This window comes from Typha angustifolia, chromosome 11 (assembly GCF_048772165.1).
Source record: "Typha angustifolia cultivar Huaian chromosome 11, ASM4877216v1, whole genome shotgun sequence".
NCBI lineage: Eukaryota > Viridiplantae > Streptophyta > Magnoliopsida > Poales > Typhaceae > Typha > Typha angustifolia.
In genome coordinates, this window is record NC_133249.1 from 4679690 (window position 1) to 4704299 (window position 24610).

General features: G+C 36.1%; 3 protein-coding genes and 1 non-coding gene across 10 annotated transcripts; all 4 read left to right on the forward strand.

Moving 5' to 3' along the window:
• Positions 1-281: 281 nt before the first annotated feature.
• Positions 282-4450, forward strand: LOC140769500 (ribonuclease MRP protein subunit POP4). Of its 4 annotated transcripts, XR_012105917.1 has the most exons (11): positions 282-529; positions 633-668; positions 757-830; positions 929-1191; positions 1760-1828; positions 1993-2051; positions 2179-2280; positions 3326-3492; positions 3804-3916; positions 4075-4107; positions 4227-4449. XR_012105917.1 is itself a non-coding variant. In XM_073110200.1 (9 exons), exons 1-8 carry the CDS (start codon positions 343-345, stop codon positions 3463-3465), a joined length of 930 nt encoding a protein of 309 aa, XP_072966301.1. In that variant the 5' UTR covers positions 283-342; the 3' UTR covers positions 3466-3492; positions 3804-4447. The 4 variants fall into 4 exon arrangements, 1 of the variants encoding a protein (XP_072966301.1); XR_012105916.1 differs by having other exon boundaries at positions 4075-4450; XR_012105915.1 differs by having other exon boundaries at positions 283-529; positions 3804-4107; positions 4227-4447.
• Positions 4451-7235: 2785 nt separating this feature from the next.
• LOC140769602 (ubiquitin-activating enzyme E1 2-like) lies at positions 7236-15200 on the forward strand. Of its 4 annotated transcripts, none has more exons than XM_073110362.1 (7): positions 7236-7392; positions 7462-7893; positions 8636-8853; positions 11467-12261; positions 12381-13249; positions 13736-14168; positions 14359-15200. In XM_073110362.1, the coding sequence occupies exons 2-7, from the start codon at positions 7605-7607 to the stop codon at positions 14953-14955; spliced, it is 3201 nt and encodes a 1066-aa protein (XP_072966463.1). In that variant the 5' UTR covers positions 7236-7392; positions 7462-7604; the 3' UTR covers positions 14956-15200. The 4 variants fall into 4 exon arrangements, with proteins under 4 accessions (XP_072966463.1, XP_072966464.1, XP_072966462.1 ...); XM_073110363.1 differs by having other exon boundaries at positions 7468-7893; XM_073110361.1 differs by having other exon boundaries at positions 7236-7893.
• A 625-nt stretch (positions 15201-15825) lies between these two features.
• On the forward strand, positions 15826-15897 carry TRNAG-UCC (transfer RNA glycine (anticodon UCC)). The gene has a single exon. It is a non-coding gene; the product is annotated as a tRNA-Gly (tRNA).
• Positions 15898-18740: 2843 nt separating this feature from the next.
• LOC140770553 (inactive receptor-like serine/threonine-protein kinase At2g40270) lies at positions 18741-24590 on the forward strand. The gene is made up of 9 exons (XM_073111789.1): positions 18741-19139; positions 19251-19386; positions 20515-20586; positions 21929-22072; positions 22158-22271; positions 22604-22971; positions 23051-23241; positions 23322-23454; positions 23761-24590. Exons 1-9 carry the CDS (start codon positions 19037-19039, stop codon positions 24330-24332), a joined length of 1833 nt encoding a protein of 610 aa, XP_072967890.1. The 5' UTR covers positions 18741-19036; the 3' UTR covers positions 24333-24590.
• The last annotated feature ends 20 nt before the right edge of the window (positions 24591-24610 follow it).

Genomic DNA, 24610 nt, shown 5'->3' on the forward strand with positions numbered 1-24610 from the left:
CATCTTATTTTCTGGTGGCATGTTCAGTTATACTCATATTTCAAAAAGTGAGCTTCTTATTTCCTGGACATTCTATCTTTCATTAGAGCCTCAGTTTGTATTCGTATCCAATTAAAATTTACTATAACTAATTAAATTTGGACGTGAATTGAATACTATTCCATCTGTACCTGATCAGTTTTCACCTAAACTTTAGGCTCTGACCGAGGGCTAGGATTCAATGTTGAGCGATAGGTTGATTTTGGGCCAACTTTAGGGGTAATTTGTAACCGTATAATATATAGGACTCTGTTCGACTGTTCCTCTTCTTGGTTCCGAATACTTTGCTAGCTAGAAGCCACCATGGCCGCCACGAACCCGGCCCCCGTCTCTGACCAGAAGAAGCGCGCCTTCGAAGCTCTTGAGCGAAGGTTCGCCGGCACTAGACCCGAGCTCCTCGGCGAGGTGCACGACAAGACCAAGAAGACGAAACCAAATCCCAAGCGAGATGTCGATTCCAAGCGCACATCTCTATCTTTCTCCAATCAAGGTTCATTTACGGTTTTCCATTTGCATCTAGAGTTTATAACTTCTCTATCATGGAATCTTCGCTTCCGGTCAACCCTAATGTTGTTGTTTTGGTTTGTTCTCAGCAAGTCCTTCGTGGAAAACTCCCGGGATTTCGAGCGGTACGAGACTTAAATCCCTCTCCTTTTTCTTAATACCAATTGCGATTTCTACAGCAAAAGAAAGTTAGTTTCTTTTTATGCTCTGTAGATGCAGAAGCTCACCCTGTCTACTGTGAGCTCCCGGGAAAATTGCATGAAAATTTGCTGCAAGCTGGTGTCATGGTAGTTTAGTTCATATTTCTAGCTGTTTTACAGTAAAAACCGTACTTTTTAAAATATGGGAATCAGTAGGAATAATTTGATTTTGGATTTTGCTGAAGGATTCGAATAGAAAGGATGTTGTACACAAAGTTGTTCATGATATAATTCAGAAGGGTGAAGAGGGTGGGAAGTTTGCAAGGGGAGCCAAAACCTTGAAAATGGACAATTGGGTTCTTCTCGATAACTTTGTAGCAAAGGGAGATGGGTTGAAGGATGCCCGCTCGAAAGCTTTGGTGAGTCACTCAAAGCGGTCGAGGAAACACATGTCTATGAAGCAGCATCGGAAGTGCGGATCGCTCGACCTACCCAAGGAGTTTCATAGGTAAGTTTTTGGTTTGATGGAAAATAATCTTGATGACTCTTTGGAGATAAGGTCAAAACTCAACCTGTATCGGTGTAGTTTTATGAGTTTCATACTGTTAATTTACTTGAATTGATGTTTTGGTAGAGGCCGAAAATAAATGTCCACCAACTGGAGATGTTCATTCTTCTTAATAGCAATGAATTATCAAATTGGACAAATATGAGAAAATGATGTAGAATGGATCATAAAAGTCTGGATCCACTAGTAAAATCAATGCAAACAACTACATGCAAAGCAAAGGTAAATTCTATGGATGGCATTGAAATAGAGTCTCAATAGTAATGGTTTTACACAGGCATCAAGAGATGTTTGATAGAGGCAATTATTCGAAAGGAATATTAATAATTATGGTGAGATGGAAAAACTAAGGTACCTAGATCCCCAATCTTTTCCATTATTCTTCTGCCAAACAATGGCTTCTAATATGATCTGAAGATATTTTTAGTTCTCACTGCTTGACAACCTGTAAATTTCACTGATTTCTCTTGAAATTTTTGACTTTTTGATGGGAGAATTATTTATGCAGCTTTGATCTTTTTAAGCCAATGCATGAAATGTGGAAAGAGTACATTTTCGAGCTTACCAAAGAAAATGGGTATGGTCTTACTTCATATATATGAATCGAGGATTTTGTGGTTTATATGTTTATTTTTTGGTTACTCCTTTGTCCATCTACTGGTTTGCTACCTTCCTCAGTCATTATCAATATTTAGCACTATATCTATATGTCCGTACTGAATTCCTGTACCGATTGTTCAGGAAAAAGCAACTAGCTGAGTGTCTTATCACCGCAGATTTGCATGGTGCCTTTATTCTAGGTAAACATATGTTGAACTATGATGACTATATTTTGTAGTCTAAAGTTCCGTATTCCTCATGACCTTTGTTAATTTCATTATTCTGAATTTGTCCATGAAAGGAACTTATTGCAATATATTTCTGCAGTTGTTGAGTGCAAAGTCACTTCCTTTAAAGGTAGTGCTGGTATAATGATAAGAGAAACTGGAGAGACATTGGGAATAATTACAGAGGACAATCGATTCCGAGGTACTCCCTTCTATGTCTAGGGAAATGATATTTTATTATCCTTGTTTTTAAATTTATATATTGCTTTAGTTAGTTGGATATTGCTTCCAGAAATTCGGTCTTACTCACTTTAACTTTTGTTGCATGAGATGTGATACGTGTATCTTTGAATACAATCTAGTTTCATCCCTCATTTATTGCTTAGACTCATTCAATATTTCTTTTCTCCTTGTGTGCTCCAAAATTGTATCAGAAATTCAGAACACAATGCAAATGGACTTGGGGTTACAACTTACGAGCTTTTAATCAAGACATTCGAATGCGCCATGTCTATGTTCGAATGCCAATGCGGATCTGCGACATATATGATTGTCTTGTGGCCTCTTTTAAGTAGCTTATATATCTTATCTTGAGGTGGTATATAAGGGTTAATTAACCTAAACCTGGGGAGTTGTCCATCATTACCTTTGAGAGACTTTTGGAGAATCCTAATGGTGTTGAACAGAATGTGGTGAAACTTCTATCTACACATTTCAAGTTCCTCAGACAAGCTATATTAAGAAATAGGTTCTCTAAAGTTATATATATATATGGTCAATTTCTTGGTGATTTATTGATGATACTTTTATTTTGAGTTATCCATATAATATTGTCAACGTCAATATTTTATCTGAGACTGAAAATCCTTTTGAACTTTTTTTTCTTTTGGTAACTAAATGGAACCTGAAGCAACTTCTGCAGGTTTTGTGATATGTCATCTGAGGAAGCACGCTTAAAGAGTCATAATTTTTCATAATTTATATTTTCTTGTTTTCCTTTTCTGGTGACATGTACTATATGCTGGAGGTTTAGACATCTTGGAATTACAAAATAGGATTTGTAGTTCCTGAACTTTGTATGGACAGAAGTATCTCAACATGAAGATGGTTGTCTATGTTTTTGAGTCTTCATTATTGTTGAATTTGTGTAGTTAGCTAGGATTACAGATTTAATTTTGTTTGAGTTGAATTGTTGACGCTTTTGGCACTTATTAACAAGTAATAATAAATGTTTATTTGATTTGCAGTTGTCCCTAAATTGGGTTCAGTTTTCATATTCCAAGCTGGCTCTTGGAAGGTTACATTGTATGGTGACAAACTCTCTCTAAAGGCTACATCGAAGGAAACTCTTGCCCGGCAGCATCTGCAACATCTTTTAACGAGATGAATTAGGACTTCGCACAGTTTTTTATTGGTACAATATCCATCCGATGTTCTAAATCAGGATATATGTTTTGCATCAGTTATCTTGCCTTCGCATCAGTTGATAAGCAGTAAAGCTGTCTTATTATGCCACTGTGCTTTCCATCTATGTGGTCAATCTAAATCCTCTTATAGATTGTCTGTTCAATATGATCTTCCTCCTAGAGCTTGTATTGCGTACACATTGAAAGAGAATTGACTTCATTTTTAGGTTTATTGAAGCCAAACTGGGTGGTCAGTGTTAACCCTGTCAGTTCTTGGACCAGCAATTCAAATATAACCTTTTCTTTTTCCTTATTGCAGGCAAAATTCAAGATCAAGTCAATTGACATAATGGTTGCGCCTCTCTTACAACCGATTGAAACTTTGGCTGGCGTTAACATATCATCTGTTTACAACGAAAATAACCTGACAGGGTAATCATTGAACACATGCCAAACTCTTGCTACTAGGTTTCTGATTTACACATCGCTGGTTGAATTCTGCTTGTCAAACTGCTGCCCAAGATTTTCGTGAACATAGGGTGCAGATAAAGGGAGATTGTAGTTTGTGATAAATGTCTCGTTGCTTATAGGTGATGTTGCCGAATGAGCTTGAAGGATTAGAGGTTGGCTAAATTGGTTTTTTCCCAATATTGAATACTGTAATCTATTTGCTTTAAGTTTTCTTTTCATTATTTATTGAGTGATGGAATCACACTCCTTTTCCATGTAAAACTTTTCATAGGTGAAAGTTAAAAAGTAAGAAGCTCATTAAGGGGTGGCTATTCTTTGCGTATGTCAAGTTACATTCAGGACGTTTATTATTCATTTTGCCAAAATTCTTGTAAGCGAATTGTGTGCAAGAGCTTGTAAATTCTTTTGAACTCTTTTCAATTGCTGAATACATTGAACAGAACAGGCTCACAGATTCTTATATTGTATTTTGACATGTACTTAAAATGAGTATGTTTGACAGCATTTTTTTACATCATGTAAATATGATATTTATAAATACATATGTACCCTGATACAGTATGAGGAACTCTTTGGGATGTATTGAAGCATATCAAGCTAGATTCTAAACTTCCCATTAATCATATACTTAGGGGGAAAAAACCCCAAAAAATTTAACGTTTCTCTTTTACAGGCCCAAGAACTTTCAAATTTTTCTTTAATTTATAAATTCTTTTAAAAAAAAAGATATATGGAAAGAAATGTCTTTAAAACAAGAAAAAATTTAGTGTAATTTTTTTTCTTTTAGACCGTCGCACCATCACTATATCGGCAATTTTTTTAAATATACATGAAAAGAGAGAAAACCTAAAAATATGTAAATATTTGAACCGATACAAAATTAAATTTTTTTATTATGATAACAGTTAATCCAAAAGGAGTCAATAGATCATCATGATCATAGTGATCTTTACATATGGACGACTGTTGATCTATTAGGGATCATCCGACGGTGTGTGCGGCTCCGTGGCCATGGGGTTGTGTTACCGGAGACAAGTCTGGGTCTTGAGGCTCCAAGGCTATGTAATCAACCCCTGACAGTGAAAACATTGAACAAGTCAATATTTTACTTATAATTAGGGATGAGAATGGACCCTTTTGCGGACAGCAGTGGAGTCAATCATTGCAGATTCTGCCTGCTATAGTGAGGTATGGGCGCTGCAGGCAGAGTTAAGAAAAGCTTATGGAAGATGGGAGCAGGTGATTGTTAAAATGGATGCTCTGTCGGTCATTAGTATGTTCAGAGACGAGGACAGCTATCCATGGTGCCTTAGGGGGGCCTTGCAGAACTACTGCAAGATGCTGATGTCTTTCAAGAGGATTAGGTTCCTGCACACATACAAGAAAGGAAATAGAGTAGCTGATTGGTTAGCCAAACTAGGGAGATAGTCAGCCTTAGGGAGAACTTGAAATAGTTCAAATTTAATTCCTCTGAAACTTAAAACTATTTTGTATTCTGATAGCTTGGGCCAATGGAATAGCCTGGGATGTAACCCTTAACTAAGTCCTCAGCTCTTATTAATAAAAAAAAATATTTTACTTATAAGAGCAAGCTACGATAAGTTCAACCTCTTTCTATTAAATAAAATACCGAAATGTTAATGCTTTTTTTTTTTTAAGAGATGCTAAACATCGACAATATTTTATCTAATTCTGAAGTTCAATATACTGAAATTGACTTAGTACTTTTTTTTTAATACGAAATTAAATATTATAATTATCATTACATTCTTTAAAATAATTGTCACCGCTCAAAAATATATTTTCCCATTGCATAAATTATTAAAGATGATTTAAAAGCTATCAAACATAAATGTTATACCCAATCCTATAGTGCCATAAATTATCTCTTTTATATGTGAGATAAAATTATTGACAAATATTTCATACTCTAAAAAGGGGTATTTGAATTGCTATGGCAATGATACTGAAACCGCTAAGCACATTATTTTAAACTATGACACCACTAAACAAGTCTGGGATTTTAACGTGTCTATTTTTAATTTTCACCTATCTTTTAATGAGAACCGGTTGGTTTGGTGATTAGATCAAAGAGGGCGACAATTTTTCTATAGAGAAAAAGAGTTTATCACTTTATGTTATTGCTAACTCCCCATCCACAACTGTGGAAAAATAGAAATTATGCAAATTTCAATTTGTCCCCTATTTTCATCTTATGCTATATATATGACTATGAATTATTATAAACTTGATTTCAATTGGAAAAGCAAACTCCTCCACTTTCAATTGGTTGGACCCCATCTACTCTACTCGTAATTGGGTTAAATTCAATTGTGCTAGGTCTTTTGACATGGCCATCGGTAGGGATGGAGAAGGATAGCTTGCTAGAAATGCCGATTCAGATATTTTGTTGGCAGATGGTAGCTATTGTACGGCTATCCATTCTCTCAACAAGGAGGTAGCAATTGGAAAATAAAAGGTATGTTAATGATATGCATCAACTTATAGTTACTTTTTAACAGCTTCACTCTTAAAACATATCTGTAGAGAAGATAATTTTACTGCTAACTAGTTAACAAATAGCATTAGATTAGCCTCTTCTCCTTTTAAAGGAAAATTGACATATAACACCTTAATTTTTAATAAAATTATAGTTTACATCTTATATATTTTTATTTAAAAATTAAACCTTATAATTTGGTGAATATGTACGGAAAATATCCTGCCGTTAAATATATTAGTTAAATTTAACTATACTAATAAAATTATAAAAATACTTTCAATTAAGTTATTCTACGAGCATTTTAATTATTTTACAAGTAAATATTTTTACTTAACGAAATATTTTTAATTTAGTGCTTGATTTATAAATAATAAAAATATAAAAAAAATTATAATTTTATTAAAAGGCAGGGTGTTATATGTAAATGTTTCTTTAATTAAGGAAAGAAAAGCACGCTATAAAGAAGTTTTGTGATAGTTCGACCATATTTATACTTTCTTAAAAAAAAATCCCTACGGAGAATAAATAAAAACCGCCTTTCCCTTTCGTATTCACCAAGCGACCTAGAAGGTCCCAAACTTTGAACCAGATTCTCACACCGACCCACAACCCACGTCTACCTTTCATCAAGCCATCACCAAACCAATCCAACGGTCCAGATTACTTTTAATCTATCTTCGGATACGTGGAGGGTCAATTATTCCGTAAAATGCAAATTATTCAAGTAAAATCTCTCCATCTCCATCATGTACGCCACTCCCTCCTCCCTTCGTCTCCATTTCCTCTATAAATATCACGCGAGATCGGAGAAAATCGGATCGAATTTAGTGTTCTCCACTTCTCCTCTCCCCCTTTTTTTCAAAACCCTAGGGAGAAGAAATCCTTAAGAAGAATCCAATTGGAAGCAAGGGTGCAGGGGAGAGATCAGACTGAGGTACGTTCTTCTCCATCCTCTCCCCCCTTCGTTTGTTGATCCGTTTGATGGCGATCGGGCTACGGTTAGGGTTAGGCTTCGGGCTCCCAGTCCTCCTTGGGATTCTTACGGCAGCTCTCAAGGTGGATCGCGATCTGGCTTTATCTCGCCGTCTCTCGCTGGTTGTCGTCGGATTGGGGTTCGCGGGTGCTGTGGGCGGCTGGGTGCTCTATATGCGTCCGAGGAAAAGAGGGGAGGTTGAGGACCAGGTCGCTGGAGAAGAAGACTTAATCAAGAAGACGAGAGCGGAGAGCTTGATCCCTTCGGCGGTGGTGGAGAACGAGCACATGGCAGCGAACAAGGAGGTGATGGAGTGCGATGGGGTGAACGGGAGTAGCGGGGTTGAGATCGACGAGGATCTTCACAGTCGGCAGTTGGCGGTGTATGGGAGGGAGACGATGCGCCGGCTCTTCGCCTCCAATGTTCTCGTCTCGGGGATTCAGGGCCTTGGTATCGAGATTGGTAAGTGTTCTGAATTCTCTTTTTTCAGTATTTTAGATGATCTCGTGCGAGTAATTTTGTCTTGCTTTAGATTGATGTTCTTCCTATTTTCTGATGCCATGGAGGCACTTTTAGGGAAGTACCTCTTCCTAGAGGTTGAGCTTGATTTTGTCAATCTTGTTAGTACTTGTTTAATTGTGCTTGCACCATCAGATTTGAACTGTAGTTCAGCATTAAGCAATTAGATGATCTTTAGTGTTGTGAGAGCGACCTATGTGAGTTATACGCTTTATAGATGGGACTTGGCGGTTAATGTTGAGATTAAGTTGTTGTAAGCAGTACATTAAGTCAAAAACACAAATAAGTTCTATGTTGTCCAGCTGGGGAACCACGAACACATATTAGGTTGCATTCTATTGTACAGAGACTGCATAAATAATGTTTTATGCCTTTTTAGCAGTAGCATAAACAAATGCACAAATTTGTAACAGTTACTCATGTTACTAATTTAGATGTTATTAATAAGATATAGGTTGCCAAAAGTACCATCAACTCTACTCATGAATGTATGTGTGAACATGGTGCTTGGGGTTCAGATGTATTTCCATTTATTGCTCAGACATTTATTTTGGGCTGAGTAAAAAGTTAGATTTCAGGCTGCAAATAACTGCATTCTTTCTTTTGGGGATTTGTTTTGTATCTTTCTTGTTACTCACGAGACATGCAGTTGTGGTCTGAGTATGATCTGTTTTTATTCTTTCAGCAAAGAACCTTGTTCTTGCTGGTGTAAAGTCTGTGACCTTACATGATGAAACGGATGTTGAATTGTGGGACTTATCTAGCAATTTTTTCTTCTCGGAGGATGACGTTGGTAAGAACCGAGCTACTGCTTGTGTTCAGAAGCTCCAAGAACTCAACAATGCTGTTATGGTATCTACCCTAACTGGTCCTTTGACAAAGGGGCAGCTTTCCAGTTTCCAGGTTTGTACTCATATGCCAGTTCCTTCTATTTTATTTTGTTGTATGTTTAATTTATTGATGCAGCTTTTGCTTTATTAGCATCTGCATGCTGTCACACATTCGTTTCTTCAATGTGCATTTCTTTTCATAGATGTAAATTAAGATGCTGCAAAACTATTGGTAATGGTACTTTTAGGTGCATCCTGGTGAAAAAAGGCAATAAGAAAAAAATAAATAATATATATATATATATAGCAGTTGATAGAAAGTTTTGTACTGTAACTATGTATTATTTGATGTCTAGCACTTTTGCTCTTAAATGGTCAGATTAGCTACTTCATACTTCACCAGCATTTTGTATGCCTTCTATGTTAATAATGAATTTAACCTTATACGGAGTCTAGATCTGACTATTAAAATAGGACCTAATCACTCAAGGTGCTTACTATGGTACAAGAAAAGAAATGCTCAAAACCTCTATTTAGTTGCAACTTCTGGAATTGTGATGCAAATTTTGACAGATAAGGGCCTCATATATATATATTGGTCAACAATTTGTGTAAACATTGAAAAGAGGCATCCTGAGATGATGGTATCCAAGTGTCTTTTCCATGTAGCATATGAATATTTGGAACTCTTGAAGATCCATCCACCTTTTTAGCCACCTCCTTTTAGCTTAACACGTGAAGAGAAAAGGAAATTACTGATTACTATATCTATGTTGATGTATACTTTTGTTTGCGTACACATAATACATATAGTTATCAAAAAACTTTGAACTATCTCATCGTATTTAAAATTCTCATATATTTTATTTATGTTGAAGCCATCATCCAACTTATGGAGTGAATATTTGGTAAAATATTTGGCCAGGATAAGTTGAGTTCTAAATGTCTGTGTATATGTTGAATGTGCAGCTATTGAGAGGTTGTTTCATTGGACTATACCACCAATTATTAGGTATTTATTATTGTTTTTCCATATAAAATCTATGTCATCTTGTTTGCTTGAATAACAATGCATTTGACTTAGATTAAATTTAGTTGCAAATTATTATATCCTTTATTCTTGTATAGTATGCAAAGTATGTACATATCGTGCCAACGAATTATTGGCAGCGATACTAAGAGAATATGTATTCCCTCACGACCACCCATTTCAATGTGTGCCACTAGAAATTGGGAATATCTTACTTAAACAAACCTAATTTAGCATGTCTTATAACCACTTTTGATAATTCGAAGATTTGAAAAATTGAGATTGGGATTAGCCTTATGATAAAATGATATGTATCGGCCATATTGGCCATTGTGATTGTATTAGACTATTTTTTAATTATATAAAATTTTAAATATTATTTAAAAATAAAGGAAAATTCTTATTTTTTTAAATGACAATTAAAAAAAATAGTTACTCATATATGAAGTCTAAAAACTAAAAAATAGTAATTTACTCAAAATTGTTGCAATGAAGAAGGGGGAGAGAGTGTGGAAAAAAAGAAAAAAAATTGCCGCAGTGAAGGAGGGAAGAAAAAAAAAACTGCAGCGAAAAAAATAAGAGAGAAATAAATAAATAAATAAATAAAATCACATAGCCGAAGTTGTTAGAATTGGATCTACGTTGGTGGAGTTTGCTAGAGCTGGATTTCTGCGTCAACCTTTGTACTAGCATCACAGGAAAAACAAATATTAAACCTTAAGGGCAAACACATTCTGAATGATAAACACCTAAAATATCCAAGCTTTATTGCTAGTATTAGCTTCCCTTCAATCAAAAACAGATCACGAAGCATTTTAGCTATAATCTGCCAAAGCTAAACCCAAATAAACACGACACAATGACTTCAACACATAGAAATGGGACAGGCCTAGCCAAAACCCAAAGCCCTCAGTATCAAACAAGCTAGACTATGACCAAGGCCAATAGAAATACTCCGACCAAGCACCATGAAGACCTAGGCAATAACTATGGTAGAGAGAGAGAGAGAGAGAGAGAGAAATAGTGGAAGAAATGAGGAAATCTGAAAATGAATTGGCTCGAGTTGGTCGATCTAGATTGAGATCAGCCCGGATTGACCTCCTAGTAAATTGATTAAGATCGGGTTTGGTCGATCCTGGTTCGGATCAAGATGAAACGATCCTTCGAAATTATTGTATTGTGACGTTTGATCGTTTGATCTATATAAATTTTTATTTTAATTCTAGAAATCAAAGGGAAATTTTGATTTTACTAAAGTTATTGCCCAAACTTGAAAGATTTGAGAAAAATTGGGAAAAAAATGATAGGATTAGAAACTATTTGCATATGCTACTCTAAGATTGAAGGACTTCATATTAGCTCTTAAAACCTATTTTAAGGCTCTAAAAAGGTGTAAAGTCTATATTTTCGATATTAAGATTATTTGGTGCGATTACGACACACTGGCTCGGTATGAAACATACCAATATGTACCATGCCGAGCCAAGGTTGGCACACTCCATGTCTTTGACACGACAATTCTTGGTACATTTCCTTTAAGCATCATTGATTCATATGGTATGTCCTTCCATTGTCCTGCGTGTATTAGTATTACATCCTTACTTGTGTTCTTTGTTTTTTTTTTTAATAATCCACTCAAGTAAGTTGGCTTTGCAGGCTGTAGTCTTCACTGACATCTGTTTGGAGAAGGCAATTGAATATGATGATTATTGTCACAATCACCAGCCACCTATTTCCTTCATTAAAACTGAAGTTCGAGGGCTTTTTGGCAGTGTATTTTGTGACTTTGGTCCAGAGTTCACTGTTGTAGATGTTGATGGTGAGGAACCACACACGGGTATAATTGCATCTATTAGCAATGACAATCCTGCACTTGTCTCATGTGTTGATGATGAACGGCTTGAGTTCCAAGATGGAGACCTTGTAGTGTTTTCTGAAGTCCATGGAATGACAGAGATAAATGATGGAAAACCAAGGAAAATTAAGAATGCAAGGCCATACTCATTTACACTTGAAGAAGACACCACTCACTTTGGTGCATATGAGAAAGGTGGTATAGTTACACAGGTCAAGCCACCAAAAGTCCTGCAATTCAAACCATTAAGAGATGCAATCAGAGATCCAGGGGAATTTCTTTTGAGTGACTTCTCAAAATTTGATCGCCCACCTCTTTTACATTTGGCTTTTCAAGCGTTGGATAAGTTTAGACTGGATTTGGGACGCTTTCCTATTGCTGGATCTGAGGATGATGTTCAAAAGCTGATACACTTTGCTGTCAGTATTAATGAAAGTATGGGTGATGGCAAGATTGAAGAGATTGATAAGAAACTTCTGCACCATTTTGCAAATGGCTCCAGAGCAATTTTGAATCCTATGGCAGCCGTATTTGGCGGTATTGTGGGGCAAGAGATTGTGAAAGCCTGTTCAGGGAAATTTCACCCTCTTTTCCAGGTGAGCTATGGGTATCTCTTATCCTCCTTTATCGTGCAAGGATTAATCTTGAATATATGATTTTCTGTTTACTAAGAGTTATCTCACACCCTTACATGTGTATCTTAATTTTTTGGCAGTTCTTTTACTTTGATTCAGTTGAATCCCTTCCCACTGAACCATTGGAACCTAGTGACTTGAAGCCATTAAGCAGTCGGTATGATGCTCAGATCTCTGTATTTGGATATAAGCTTCAGAAGAAGCTTGAAGATGCCAAAATTTTCATGGTAGGATCTGGTGCTCTTGGATGTGAATTCTTGAAGAACCTAGCACTAATGGGTGTTTGTTGCAGTCCAAGTGGTAAGCTAACAGTAACAGATGATGATGTCATTGAAAAGAGTAATCTCAGCCGCCAGTTTCTTTTCCGTGACTGGAACATCGGACAGGCTAAATCCACTGTTGCTGCTTCTGCTGCCATGTCAATTAACCCTAAACTTCATGTTGAGGCTCTTCAAAACCGAGCAAGCCCTGATACAGAAAATGTGTTTGATGATGCTTTCTGGGAGAACTTGGATGCTGTTATCAATGCATTAGACAATGTGACTGCAAGAATGTACATAGACTCTAGGTGCTTGTATTTCCAAAAGCCACTTTTGGAATCTGGGACTCTAGGTGCTAAGTGCAACACACAGATGGTCATACCTCACTTGACTGAGAATTATGGAGCCTCCAGGGATCCACCTGAGAAACAGGCGCCGATGTGCACGGTCCACTCATTTCCTCATAACATTGATCACTGCTTAACATGGGCACGTTCTGAGTTTGAGGGTTTGCTTGAAAAGACACCTAGTGAAGTAAATACTTTCCTATCCAACCCAAGTGCGTATACCTCTGGAATGAGAAATGCAGGTGATGCTCAGGCTAGGGATCTCCTTGAACGTGTTCTCGAGTGTCTTGAAAGGGATATATGTGAGACATTCCAAGATTGTATCACCTGGGCACGACTGAGGTAAAGTTCAAATTCGTCTCTCTTGTTTCTTTTTTGTCCTTGTTCATTTGGAGATTTTCTTATATCTAGCATTGGTATTTGGTTTTTATATGCATGAAGTTTTAGGTGCATAAAGGATTTCATCTGTTTTGGGGATATTTGTTTCTCAAGTTCGAACCAAATATCAACAACCTTCTTCTAATTTATTCTCCCTTTAAGGAGTTTTCTTTCTTTATTGTCCTTTTGGAATTTAAGCTGATTGATATGCATATTTCTTTCAGATTTGGGCTGGAAGATATCTTGCTGTTTTCTTTTTTTCTTTTATGCACAATAAAATTGTTCAAGTAAATACATAAATATAGGATAATTGTAATTAAGTCTGGACTTAACTAGCTTATTGCAGGATGTTAATAATTTTAAGTCTTTTCTGATTCTCTAAATAGGCAAATCTCTTGTTCTCATTAGCCCCTTTTTCCAATTACTGACATTACATCTTTATGCACTCAGGTTTGAGGATTACTTCTCAAATCGTGTGAAGCAGTTAACCTTCACTTTCCCTGAAGATTCTGCCACCAACACTGGAGCTCCATTCTGGTCTGCTCCTAAACGTTTTCCGCGACCATTGCAGTTCACGTCTAGTGACCCTAGCCATCTGCAATTTGTTATGGCTGCTTCGATATTAAGGGCTGAGACATTCGGTATTCCCATACCTGACTGGGCCAAGAATCCAAAAAAGTTGGCTGATGCAGTCGATCATGTATTGGTCCCTGACTTTCAACCAAAGCAGGGAGTTAAAATTGTTACAGACGAGAAAGCCACTAACCTCTCGTCAGCCTCTATTGACGATTCTGCTGTAATCAATGATCTCATAGAGAAGTTGGAAGAGTGTGCCAAGAAGTTGCCACCTGGATTTCGGATGAACCCAATTCAGTTTGAGAAGGTGCTCTATTTTTCTTTTTCTGAAGTAACAAACTTTTTCCTTCCAACTTTGAATGAAAGCAGTCTTTATTAATATCTTCTGATACTCATCTTTCTTTTGTTGAAGCTTACTGTTGTCCTGTGATAATAAGAGAAATGTCTGTGTATTGAAACATGTGTAATTTGTTACATCTTGTTTGCTGAAATTACAGGATGATGATACAAACTACCACATGGACTTCATAGCAGGGCTTGCTAATATGCGTGCAAGAAACTACAACATCCCAGAAGTTGATAAGCTGAAGGCCAAGTTTATTGCAGGAAGAATTATCCCAGCAATCGCGACCTCTACAGCTATGGCCACAGGTCTAGTCTGCCTGGAACTTTACAAAGTTCTTGCTGGTGGGCACAAGGTGGAAGACTACCGCAACACTTTTGCTAACCTTGCACTCCCTCTATTCTCTATGGCGGAGCCTGTCCCGCCAAAGATTATTAAGCACCGGGACATGAGTTGGACAGTTTGGGACAGGTGGGTTGTAGAAGGGGATCTTACTCTCAGGGAGCTCCTGGAATGGCTGAAGGAGAAAGGATTAAATGCCTATAGCATATCATGTGGTACATCTTTGCTTTATAATAGCATGTTCCCCAGGCACAAGGATCGGATGGACAAGAAAGTTGTCGATCTAGCAAAGGAGGTGGCCAAGGTAGAGGTGCCCCCGTATCGACGCCATCTAGATGTTGTGGTGGCTTGCGAGGATGATGAGGATAACGATATTGATATTCCACTAGTATCCATTTACTTCCGCTGAGCTGGAAGTTATTAGTGGAACTTCACCTGTGAAAAATTTGTTACTTTGGAGTAATAATTCTAAGATTCGTAGAGTTAAGCCTACCTGATGATATTAAATGAAAACAAGCGGAAATGTACTTTGTTGTGACCTTATTTGATTCTGGCTAGCCTGCTGGATCTCACTTTCTTTGAAGGCTTGGCCTCCTTTACTTTGTCATTTCTTGTACTATAAAATTTGCTTCAACAGCTGATCTTTTTTTTTTTTTTAATCATGACGACCTTTGTATCATTGCCATTTATGCAGGATCTTCATTTACTTATTTCTTGGACCCTGAGTTGGAATTTCCATAATCTGCATTTTGTATCAGCACTCAATACTTAGTTCACAGTATGTTAGTGCTACAACTTAGAAATATGCCTGGAGTGATATCTGCTTTCTAAAGTGACAAAATGATGTATCGGATGCCTGATTTGGATTTGTATCTTTAAGCTTTGCTTTCTTTCCGTTATGGAAGTGTCGTACTCTCCCCTTCGCTGGCTTATCTTTTAATATATCAAATGCTTTCTACAAAGTTCTATTCACTCTATCTAACGAAAAGATGGTTGGGAAGTCTGCTTTTCGACCTTGTTATAAATCTGAAGTGTACGCATTTTAACATAATGTTCAAATCTTTAGGTTGCACCATTTCTGATTCGCGATCAGCAGCATGCATTGGCCAAGGTTTCTTGGTGACAAATTCATTCTGGCACGAAGCTGACTGCCAGACTGTGATGCTTTATTAACAATTTTAGCAAACGTGCACCGATACGGAACTTATGAGGGCAAATGGAGGACAGGGTCAAGATGACATTATATACTTCTATACTTTAAATGGCATTCTTCATCCCAGCGTTTGTAGTCCAACGGTTAGGATAATTGCCTTCCAAGCAATAGACCCGGGTTCGACTCCCGGCAAACGCATTTTTATCTTATTTTATAAAAATAATTTCCCCTATTTTGTCACCTCAACCAGCTTTTTAATTTTGAAAAAAGTTTAATATGCTAAAACCCTTATAAACAAGTTATTTTCCCGAGGAGAAGTTTCTTGCTCCATGGCTTCAAGACTCAGCATTCAACGACGTGGTTTACGTAAAACGTAGAAATAAAATTAAATTGACCCACTATACAAATGAGAGTCCCTCGACTTCCTCACGATAAGTCATCGCCACGTGTACTGCTCCACGTCACCTTGAAAGGCACTTGGCCGGCCCCACACCATCAATGATCAATGCTATAAGACAAACATGCCAATTAGCTGAAAGCCAAGCCAAGCCTCTCCTCTTCTGTGTGAAAGAATATGATTCACAAAAACAACGTTCCTTAGGAGAAGACTCATTCAACCTTCTAAGACTAAGTCTTAGCTATGCCCTGCACATGACTCCTCCAAGGTTCCTCCATTTGTCATTGGCAACTGTTGACTATAAAACTAAGTAATATTAATGTTGACATTGAAAAATTATGTTAAGGACAAAGCCACAACAACAACAGGAATTAAATTTAAACTCGACAACAAGTGTATTCTTATTTTATATCTTGCATTACCGTCTCATATATATATATATATATATATATATATATATATATATATATATCTAATATCACTATCTACATTAAATATGTGGTGGTGATTACTTAACTAAAGACTAGAATAATTGAGAATTATTCCATTTGCTATAGAAACTGATTGTTATTTAGGTGATGGAAGAAGCATTATAAGTTGGATATCTAAGAGGTTCACAAACTGATTATATACTAAGATTGTTACCAATTTCAGTACATCTATTCTTTTTTTTTTAAATAAAGATTATTCTGGGGAGGAAACTTCCTATCTTTCAAGGTTTAGCAACTAACACTTTCTGAAAGGACCCGTTCATGGTTGATCGAATTGAAATCAAATACCCATAGGTGATGGAGACCAACAGCAGCATTATATTAATCTCTGATACCATTCTACCATCAATTCAGTCCACTTCTTTCTTCTTCACCTACACTATTCCCTAGAAGTTTAATTGGACATTTAATGGCTTTTGGTTGAAGATAGTGGTGTTAACAAAACAAATAAACTAGGTTTGATGACAGAAAATATATATATATATATATATATATACTTTCTTCTTACTTCATCCTCACACTCCAGGACTTAGCTATGTAAACAAGTTTACACAACATAAACACAAAATGATTTGCAAGAGAATTTCATTTTATAATCACATTAGCAATAGTGGACCAAAATACATTTTACTTCTTGACTTTGCGGCGTGTTATTAGTACATATCATTTATGCACAATATGTTCGTTTACATCAATGCATCTATTTTTATAAAAAGATTTTTATTATTTAATTTTTATATATAATATAAAAATTTTAATATTTACTGTATATATAAATTATGGACCCTCTATTATAATTACAGTAAAATAAATCTTGTTTAAAAGCACATTGTTATTCCTCTGTTTGCTATTGTCGAAACACTCAGATCATACCAAAAGAATAAATAAAAACTTAATAATATGGATGACTTAATATACGTGTTAAGAGCGTTAATCTACATATAACAGCTTTTTATAAAGGTATTATTATTGCCATTGTAAAATTATTTTCTGCATTATTAAATACTGCCTGCTGATGTGGCTTACTTCCTTCTTAAGATGGTTGATGTTTTTGAAATGGGCAGCTGTTGACTTTTACTATTTTTTTATAAATATTATAAGTTAATTTTTTTTTTGTGGGAATAGAAATTTCTTACTAGAGATATTTGTCTGGCTTATATTTGAAGAGGATTAAGCTAATTGTCTAACTCATGTATCATTCAAGAGCTCATAATCTATATATATAAAATAATATGTTCAATAATATTTTGCTATTCTATATTTAAATATAAAATATTATTAAACTTTATAAAAACTCAACTTCAATAAAATTTACTATATAGTCCGCATAATCTAAAGAGAAGTAAATACGTGAGTATTCTTCAAAGAAAAAAATATGCTTATATAAGAGAAGAAATTAATTATTTAGTCGATATAATCTAAAAAGTAAGAAGTAAATATGTGAGTATTCTTTAAAGAAAAAAAAATGCTTATATAAAAGAGAAGAAATTAACTATATAGTCAATATAATCGAAAAAATAAGAGAAGTAAATATGTGAGTATTTTTTTTTAAAAAAAATGCTAATATAAGAGGAGAAGAAATTAACTATATAGTCGATATAATCGAAAAGATAAGAAAAAAAAAATATAAGTATATTTGGGAGAAATAGAATGATTATATAAAACGAGAAGTATTTTTGTATATAAAAATTAGAAATAGAGAGATTTCAACTCGCTATTCAATTATTGAAATTTTTTAGGGTTCACAGTAGACAGAAAAATTAACGGTCTTACTTTAGTCATAAGTATATAATCTTGTTTAAAATTTTTTAAAATACAGTATAGTAAAATAATTTTAAAGAGCGTAAGTGTAAGTATATTAAAGTAAAATGTATTTAAGCTAAAAAAAATTATTTTGAAAAGTTTTTAAAAACTAAGGTTTTTAATGATTACTAAATTTATCTTTTTATAATAAAAAATTATGTAATTTACGCAAGTGATAGATACAAGTAAGCTTGTTTTCACTATTTTAAAATTTGAAGACTTTTTAATACAAATGACCGCTATATGAATCTTACTTTATTTCTTTATATTATTATTATTATTATTATTATTATTATTATTATTATCATCATCATTTTCTCCTATAACTTAGTCCACACCCTTTCTACCTCTTCTTCTGAGAAACAGAGAGGAGACCAAACCAAAGTAAAGCCATGGATGGAGATCAAAGACTTTAGGAAATCCCAAAGAAATTATTACTTCTTTCCTTTTGGGGAATCCCATGTCGAAATCACAGCTTTTGATTCCGCGTGCCTCCACCCTCTAAACAAGCCCAAAGTTCTTCCTTTTCCTAGCCTTTTTATCCTTTCCATATTCAGCTGCTTTTAATTCATATTCTTCTTCTTCTTTACACGACCTCGAGAAAAAGCAATTGGGTTGCTTTTGAAGGGAAAGAAAGAGATCTTGCATGTTTGATATGGAGAGGTGGAGACTTCGGATAGTCTATTTCTTCTTGCTGCTCGCTTTGGTGTATGAGAAGTTCCAGCTTTCCGCCTCTCTCAATGCTGAAGGTCTGATTTTGATTGGCCAAACGGCTTTAGGATTGATGTCATGAATTGGGTTCCTGGCAGTGTTTGTTTCTATCGAGTTTGTTTGACTTTCTTGGTTGTTTGCACGCATAGGGAGCGCTCTTCTCAGATTTAGAGAGAGAATAGAAGTTGACCCATATGGTGCCTTGTCGAATTGGGAAGAAGGGGCTCTTGATCCTTGTTCTTGGGCTGGAGTTGAGTGCTCAGATGATGGAAAAGTTGTGGCTTTGTAAGTTACCGGTGAAAGCTCAGTCTCTTTCCTCTAGCCGCCCGTTAAGCATGAGTTGTTTTGCTACTGATTTTGATGATCTGCGTTCTGCTATGCTATTTTGGTTTATCTGATGTTATGAGCAATTTGGTTGGGAGAGCAAGATTTATTTGCAATTTTGCACTGTGTTCATTAGGCTGACATCTCTCTGCTCTCTATCATGTGGCAAAATTTTCATTGGATACCAGATTTAATCCCTTAGATCCTTTTCTTTTTACTGCTTCTTGCAAAAAAGCTAGAAGGACAATGCTTGAGAGTTCCTAGCTTTCTCCAGGAGTAGTTTAATCTTGGTATTGTCTTAAGTTAAAAAATGCGAGTTGGAAGAATGCATAGATTTTATAGAGTTCTCCAACACTTAATATTCTGCAGCTTAAACATCTTAACAGCAGTCAATAATGACATATCGTTAATTGAAGATCATATGGGATTTTTCAGAATTCAGTCATTAAACTGTATCATAGAACTTACCATGTTGTTTATGGTCACATGATATGGACACTGGATCTGTAATTCTTCACACCAGGAAAGGGCCGATTAGGAGGCTAAAGCAGCATGAAATTGTGCATATAGGCCGCAGTTTCCCCTCAAGTTGAACTAGCATGAAAGAATCTTGCAAGGATATATGAAACATAGATAATCTCAGTCACATTTCAAACTTTGAATATGAAAAGAAAAGGTGAGGATGTGAAAGATGTGCTTTACCAAATTTGCTCTAGTAACTATGGAATGCTCCTAATACTGACTCATGCCATCAAACTGATAACATTTTCTTTTGTATTGTGTCTGAAATGTAAAGAACAGAGACTCACATGTTTTAGTATGTCATAATGATTTTTGGTAAATAAAAGAAATGCCAAAGCAAGTATCTCGTTCTAGTATTCTTTCTATTATTGTTACACAATTTATTGTCAGTATGATGATTTATCTCCTCTCTCCAAAATAATGCGCTTGAAGAAAGTGCTTAATTGCATTGCTCAGAGAATTCTACCTTCATCATAGTCTTTATCTCTTCCAATTTAATGTGGAAGTGTTCTTTTCTTTTTTGCTGATAGCTTTTCTTTCTAATGTTTAAATCATTGTTTTGTTTAGGAATTTGAAAGATCTTGGTCTCAAGGGCACGCTCGCACTTGAACTTGGGAAGCTTATTCATCTAAGGACTCTGTAAGCCTTTCTTTTTCTTGTCCTCTATGTGTTTTACATTTCAATTTTTTCATTTAAGTTGTTGTTAATTAAATCCTCCAAGCTAGTTTACTTTGAATGGGAACTTTTACAGTATGTACTACCTAAGGATAATGTGGAATTTTTAATTTATGATCTACGCAACTTTTGGAGTTTTTGTAAATTAGTTTCTGCAATGTTTGAAATTGCATATAAACCATGTAATTTTTAAGTCCATGTTTAGGAGTGCAATGTAATAAGTTTGACATCTTGGTCTTCAACTGCCCATTTTAAATGTTTTGTCATGAAAGATAATAATAGTAACAAATAGAGGTTATTATTTTTATTCATAGCATTACCCACCTTAACCCCTGAACTTATCTTTCTCATAGCAGGAAGGAACTTGGATCTTAGGGTTCACTCCCTTAACTTCTCCAAGTTAAGGGCTGAAACCACCTTTTAGGTTTCCAACTTTCCACCTAATGGTAAGAAGAAGGTAGGTTAGCAGCTCATGATGTTGCATAAAACTACATACTTGCATGCCTATGCTGCCTGAAGCCCAGGTTATCATTGGCAATGATTTAAGTGCAGGGCTGCATATTTTGTGCAGCCTATCACATGCCATGCCACGCATAAAATAAGGTTGATATACAAAATATTCACCACTCACAGTGCCACTAGTACACCCGGTGGCACTATGTGGGTGTTGGCATCTCCTCCATGTCATTGGACTTACTCATTCTAGTTCTCTATGTTATAATTTATTGTTGTATACTTGTATTACTCTAGTAGATTCCCAAGTTGTAGATCTCTCTCTATTGTTCTAGTTCTTTGTGATATGCTAAAATTTGTTCTTGGAAAAAATCGATTTTGTTTAGATTGCTGACATGACATGCATAGGGACATCATATAGTTTTGTTCTGTCATCTTTATACATTATCTTATGTTTGTTGGTAAGCTTATGTGGGGTTAAGTTTGTCTCTTGGCAATATATCATGTGCCCCTTGAATGCATTCTGTTTCTTTTTTTTTTCTAATAGAAGGTATTTTCCTATAAATAATGTATTTTCTATATCACGTAACTCAAACATATGCTGTATAAGTATTTATGTATTTATGGATGCATGTTATTACAGTGTGTATCTAGGAGTGTAGCTATGTATGTATAAATATAGGGTCTATCATTTGAAGTTTCAATGTTCTGTTAAAACCCAATTTACATGATTACTTTCTTTGTACATGTTATACATATGTCAATCGTGTTGAAGTCCTATTGTATTTTGTTTCAGAGATTACTGGTCTCTTGTATATCTTTTTTATACTATCCTCCTTCTATCTTCATGCAGCAATTTGCACAACAATTTGTTTTATGGTGTCATCCCTAGAGAGATTGGAAACTTGCAGAAGCTGGAGGTATTGGATTTGGGATACAATAATCTCAGTGGAACACTTCCATCAGATCTTAAAAGAATTTTATCCCTGGAATTCCTGTGAGTAGAAGCCACAAAAAATATGCTAATTTTTAGAATTCCAGCTTTGAAAAGATAAGCAATTTCCATCATGATATTATTGCAGGTTGCTCAGGGGCAATAGATTTTCTGGTGTTATGCCACCCGAATTGCAAGTGCTCAACACACGTTCTGGGATTATAGTTGATGAAGATCTGGCAGACAGAAAATCTACAGCAAGGTTTTGCTCTTCATCTACCTCTATAACTGGCTGCCTCTGATTTTATTTTTGAGCTCTAAAAGGTCTCATCTTATCATAGAAGATAAAAGAAATAGTCAAAGCATGTAAGCACCCAAGTTTTCCTGAGCTAAATTTTAGCATAACATGAATTTGTCCTTATAGAAATTATATAATCTAAGAGAAAGCAAATATTTATTCTTTACTGACAGGCCTTAGTAAATGACAGCTGCACATTGTATGCTTGTCCATATTTAGTTTATAATTCCAAAAGAAGTTAATCAGGAAAATTTAATTCCCCAAGCTGATATTCCAAAACCCTTTCATCGATATAGGAGTCTTGGAGATGACACTAGAAGGAGATTGCTAGCAGATCGACGAGACAATCCACCTGCAGATGGAGCAGGCACCAATCCAACCCGATCTCCTTCACCCTCACCTAATGGACCTCCTCCACTCTCACCAAGCTTCCCTGCTCCTCCTCAGCCCAAGCCAGACACCCCTGCTAGTTCTGGTGATACACAAAGACCCTCAGGCAAATCTTTTGCCATTGTGTATATAATTATCGGGTCAGTTGGAGCGGTTTGTTTTCTTGTTGCCTTAACAGCCATCTACTTCCTTTGCCTCCGAGGGGACAAGGGTGATGTTGTCATGCCTTGGGCTACAGGTTTGAGCGGGCAACTGCAGAAAGCATTTGTGACAGGTTAGTTTATCTGTGCACATAGATTTCCAGACTGACTTTCATTATGTCCATTGGCTTGATGACGCATTTTCCATGACAGGTGTGCCTTCACTCAGACGATTAGAACTTCAAGCAGCTTGTGAAGATTTCAGCAACATTATTGGTACTTTATCAGATTGTACATTGTACAAAGGAACACTCTCAAATGGTGTGGAGATAGCAGTGACCTCTACTTTGGCTACATCTGCTGCAGAGTGGTCAGATCAATCTGAGGCCCAATTTAGGGAGAAGGTAAACTCACAATTTATCGCCTTTCTTCTACTTATTTTAATTGATACACGTTCTAATCTCAGGCACTGGTTTTGTTTTAGATCTCAGTGTTGTCCAAAGTAAACCATAAGAACTTTATGAACCTTCTGGGGTACTGTAAGGAAGAAGAGCCATTCACCAGGATGATGGTATTTGAATATGCTCCAAATGGGACACTTTTTGAGCATTTGCACAGTGAGTATCGAAGTTTACCTAGTTTTATGCTGTTCTGCTGCCTCTGCAGTCTACATAAGCATTACTCTTCCTGAGTGCGGGTTCGGTGATTCATGCCATGTCGGATGAGCAAGATATTTTGTTTTTTCAGTTGAATGGATTTCTCGAGATTGAATTCCAATCTCATAAATTCTCTTACATGGATCAAAATTGTCATGAACTTAGAGCCTACGTGGACTCAACTTGTTAGTGACAATAGTTTTCTCTAGTCAGTCATATCATTACCATTATGATTATTCTGATGTAAAATTTTGAATCTGTGTGCAGTTAAAGAAGCAGAGCAATTAGATTGGCCCGCACGCTTAAGGATAGTAATGGGTGTAATATACTGTCTCGAGCATGTGCACCAGCTCAATCCTCCTGTAATTATCAGAAATCTCAACTCATCGTCCATCTATTTAAGTGAAGATTATGCAGCACATATTTCCGATATTGGATATGGGACCGAGGCAAAAGAAGCTACAGGAGATTCAGAGAGCCCAGATCAAGAGAGCATTGTGTACAAATTTGGGATACTGCTGCTTGAAATAATCTCTGGAAGGCTTCCATTCTCCGAGGATGATGGCCTGCTTGTACTCTGGGCTTCGAGTTACCTCACCGGGAAGAGACCCCTTAACAACATGGTTGATCCAACACTGAAATCGGTCCCAGAAGAGGATATTGCTGCGCTGTGCGAGGTGGTACGGTCATGTATAAAGCCAAATCCAAAGGAGAGACCAACGGTCGTAGAAATTGCGAGTCAGATGAAAAACATTACATCAATGCCACCAGAAAGAGTAACTCCAAGAGCATCTCCGCTCTGGTGGGCCGAGCTCGAAATTATTTCAACAGAAGGGTAGTTAAGACTTCAGAGAGGAAGATTGTGGAAGTTGATTGGCTGACTCCTCTTTTTCTCTACCCTATTTGCATTGCTTTAGCTTGTTATTCCTGTACGCCAACTTCTTGTAAGTTTGCTCCTTGTAAGTTATATCTCTTGTGGTTACGGGTGCTTGTGCTATTTCTTGTGGATGGAATTGAGAAAGGAAGATAATCTGTTGCATAAATGAAATTGATAACATGTAAGCTATCTATCTATATTATTTGATCCTATCAAGCAAGACCAGTAAATTCCTCGTTT

Excerpts from the sequence above, each read along its gene's own strand:
- LOC140769500 (XM_073110200.1), top strand. The coding sequence starts at position 343 with ATGGCCGCCACGAACCCGGCCCCCGTCTCTGACCAGAAGAAGCGCGCC. Across the intron at positions 530-632 it reads TCTATCTTTCTCCAATCAAG|CAAGTCCTTCGTGGAAAACT; the intron begins GTTCATTTACGG and ends GTTTGTTCTCAG. Across the intron at positions 1,192-1,759 it reads CTACCCAAGGAGTTTCATAG|CTTTGATCTTTTTAAGCCAA; the intron begins GTAAGTTTTTGG and ends TTATTTATGCAG.
- LOC140769602 (XM_073110361.1), top strand. The coding sequence starts at position 7,440 with ATGGCGATCGGGCTACGGTTAGGGTTAGGCTTCGGGCTCCCAGTCCTC. Across the intron at positions 7,894-8,635 it reads GGGCCTTGGTATCGAGATTG|CAAAGAACCTTGTTCTTGCT; the intron begins GTAAGTGTTCTG and ends TTATTCTTTCAG. Across the intron at positions 12,262-12,380 it reads AATTTCACCCTCTTTTCCAG|TTCTTTTACTTTGATTCAGT; the intron begins GTGAGCTATGGG and ends ATTTTTTGGCAG.
- LOC140770553 (XM_073111789.1), top strand. The coding sequence starts at position 19,037 with ATGTTTGATATGGAGAGGTGGAGACTTCGGATAGTCTATTTCTTCTTG. Across the intron at positions 22,073-22,157 it reads ATTTTATCCCTGGAATTCCT|GTTGCTCAGGGGCAATAGAT; the intron begins GTGAGTAGAAGC and ends ATATTATTGCAG. Across the intron at positions 22,972-23,050 it reads GCAGAAAGCATTTGTGACAG|GTGTGCCTTCACTCAGACGA; the intron begins GTTAGTTTATCT and ends TTTCCATGACAG.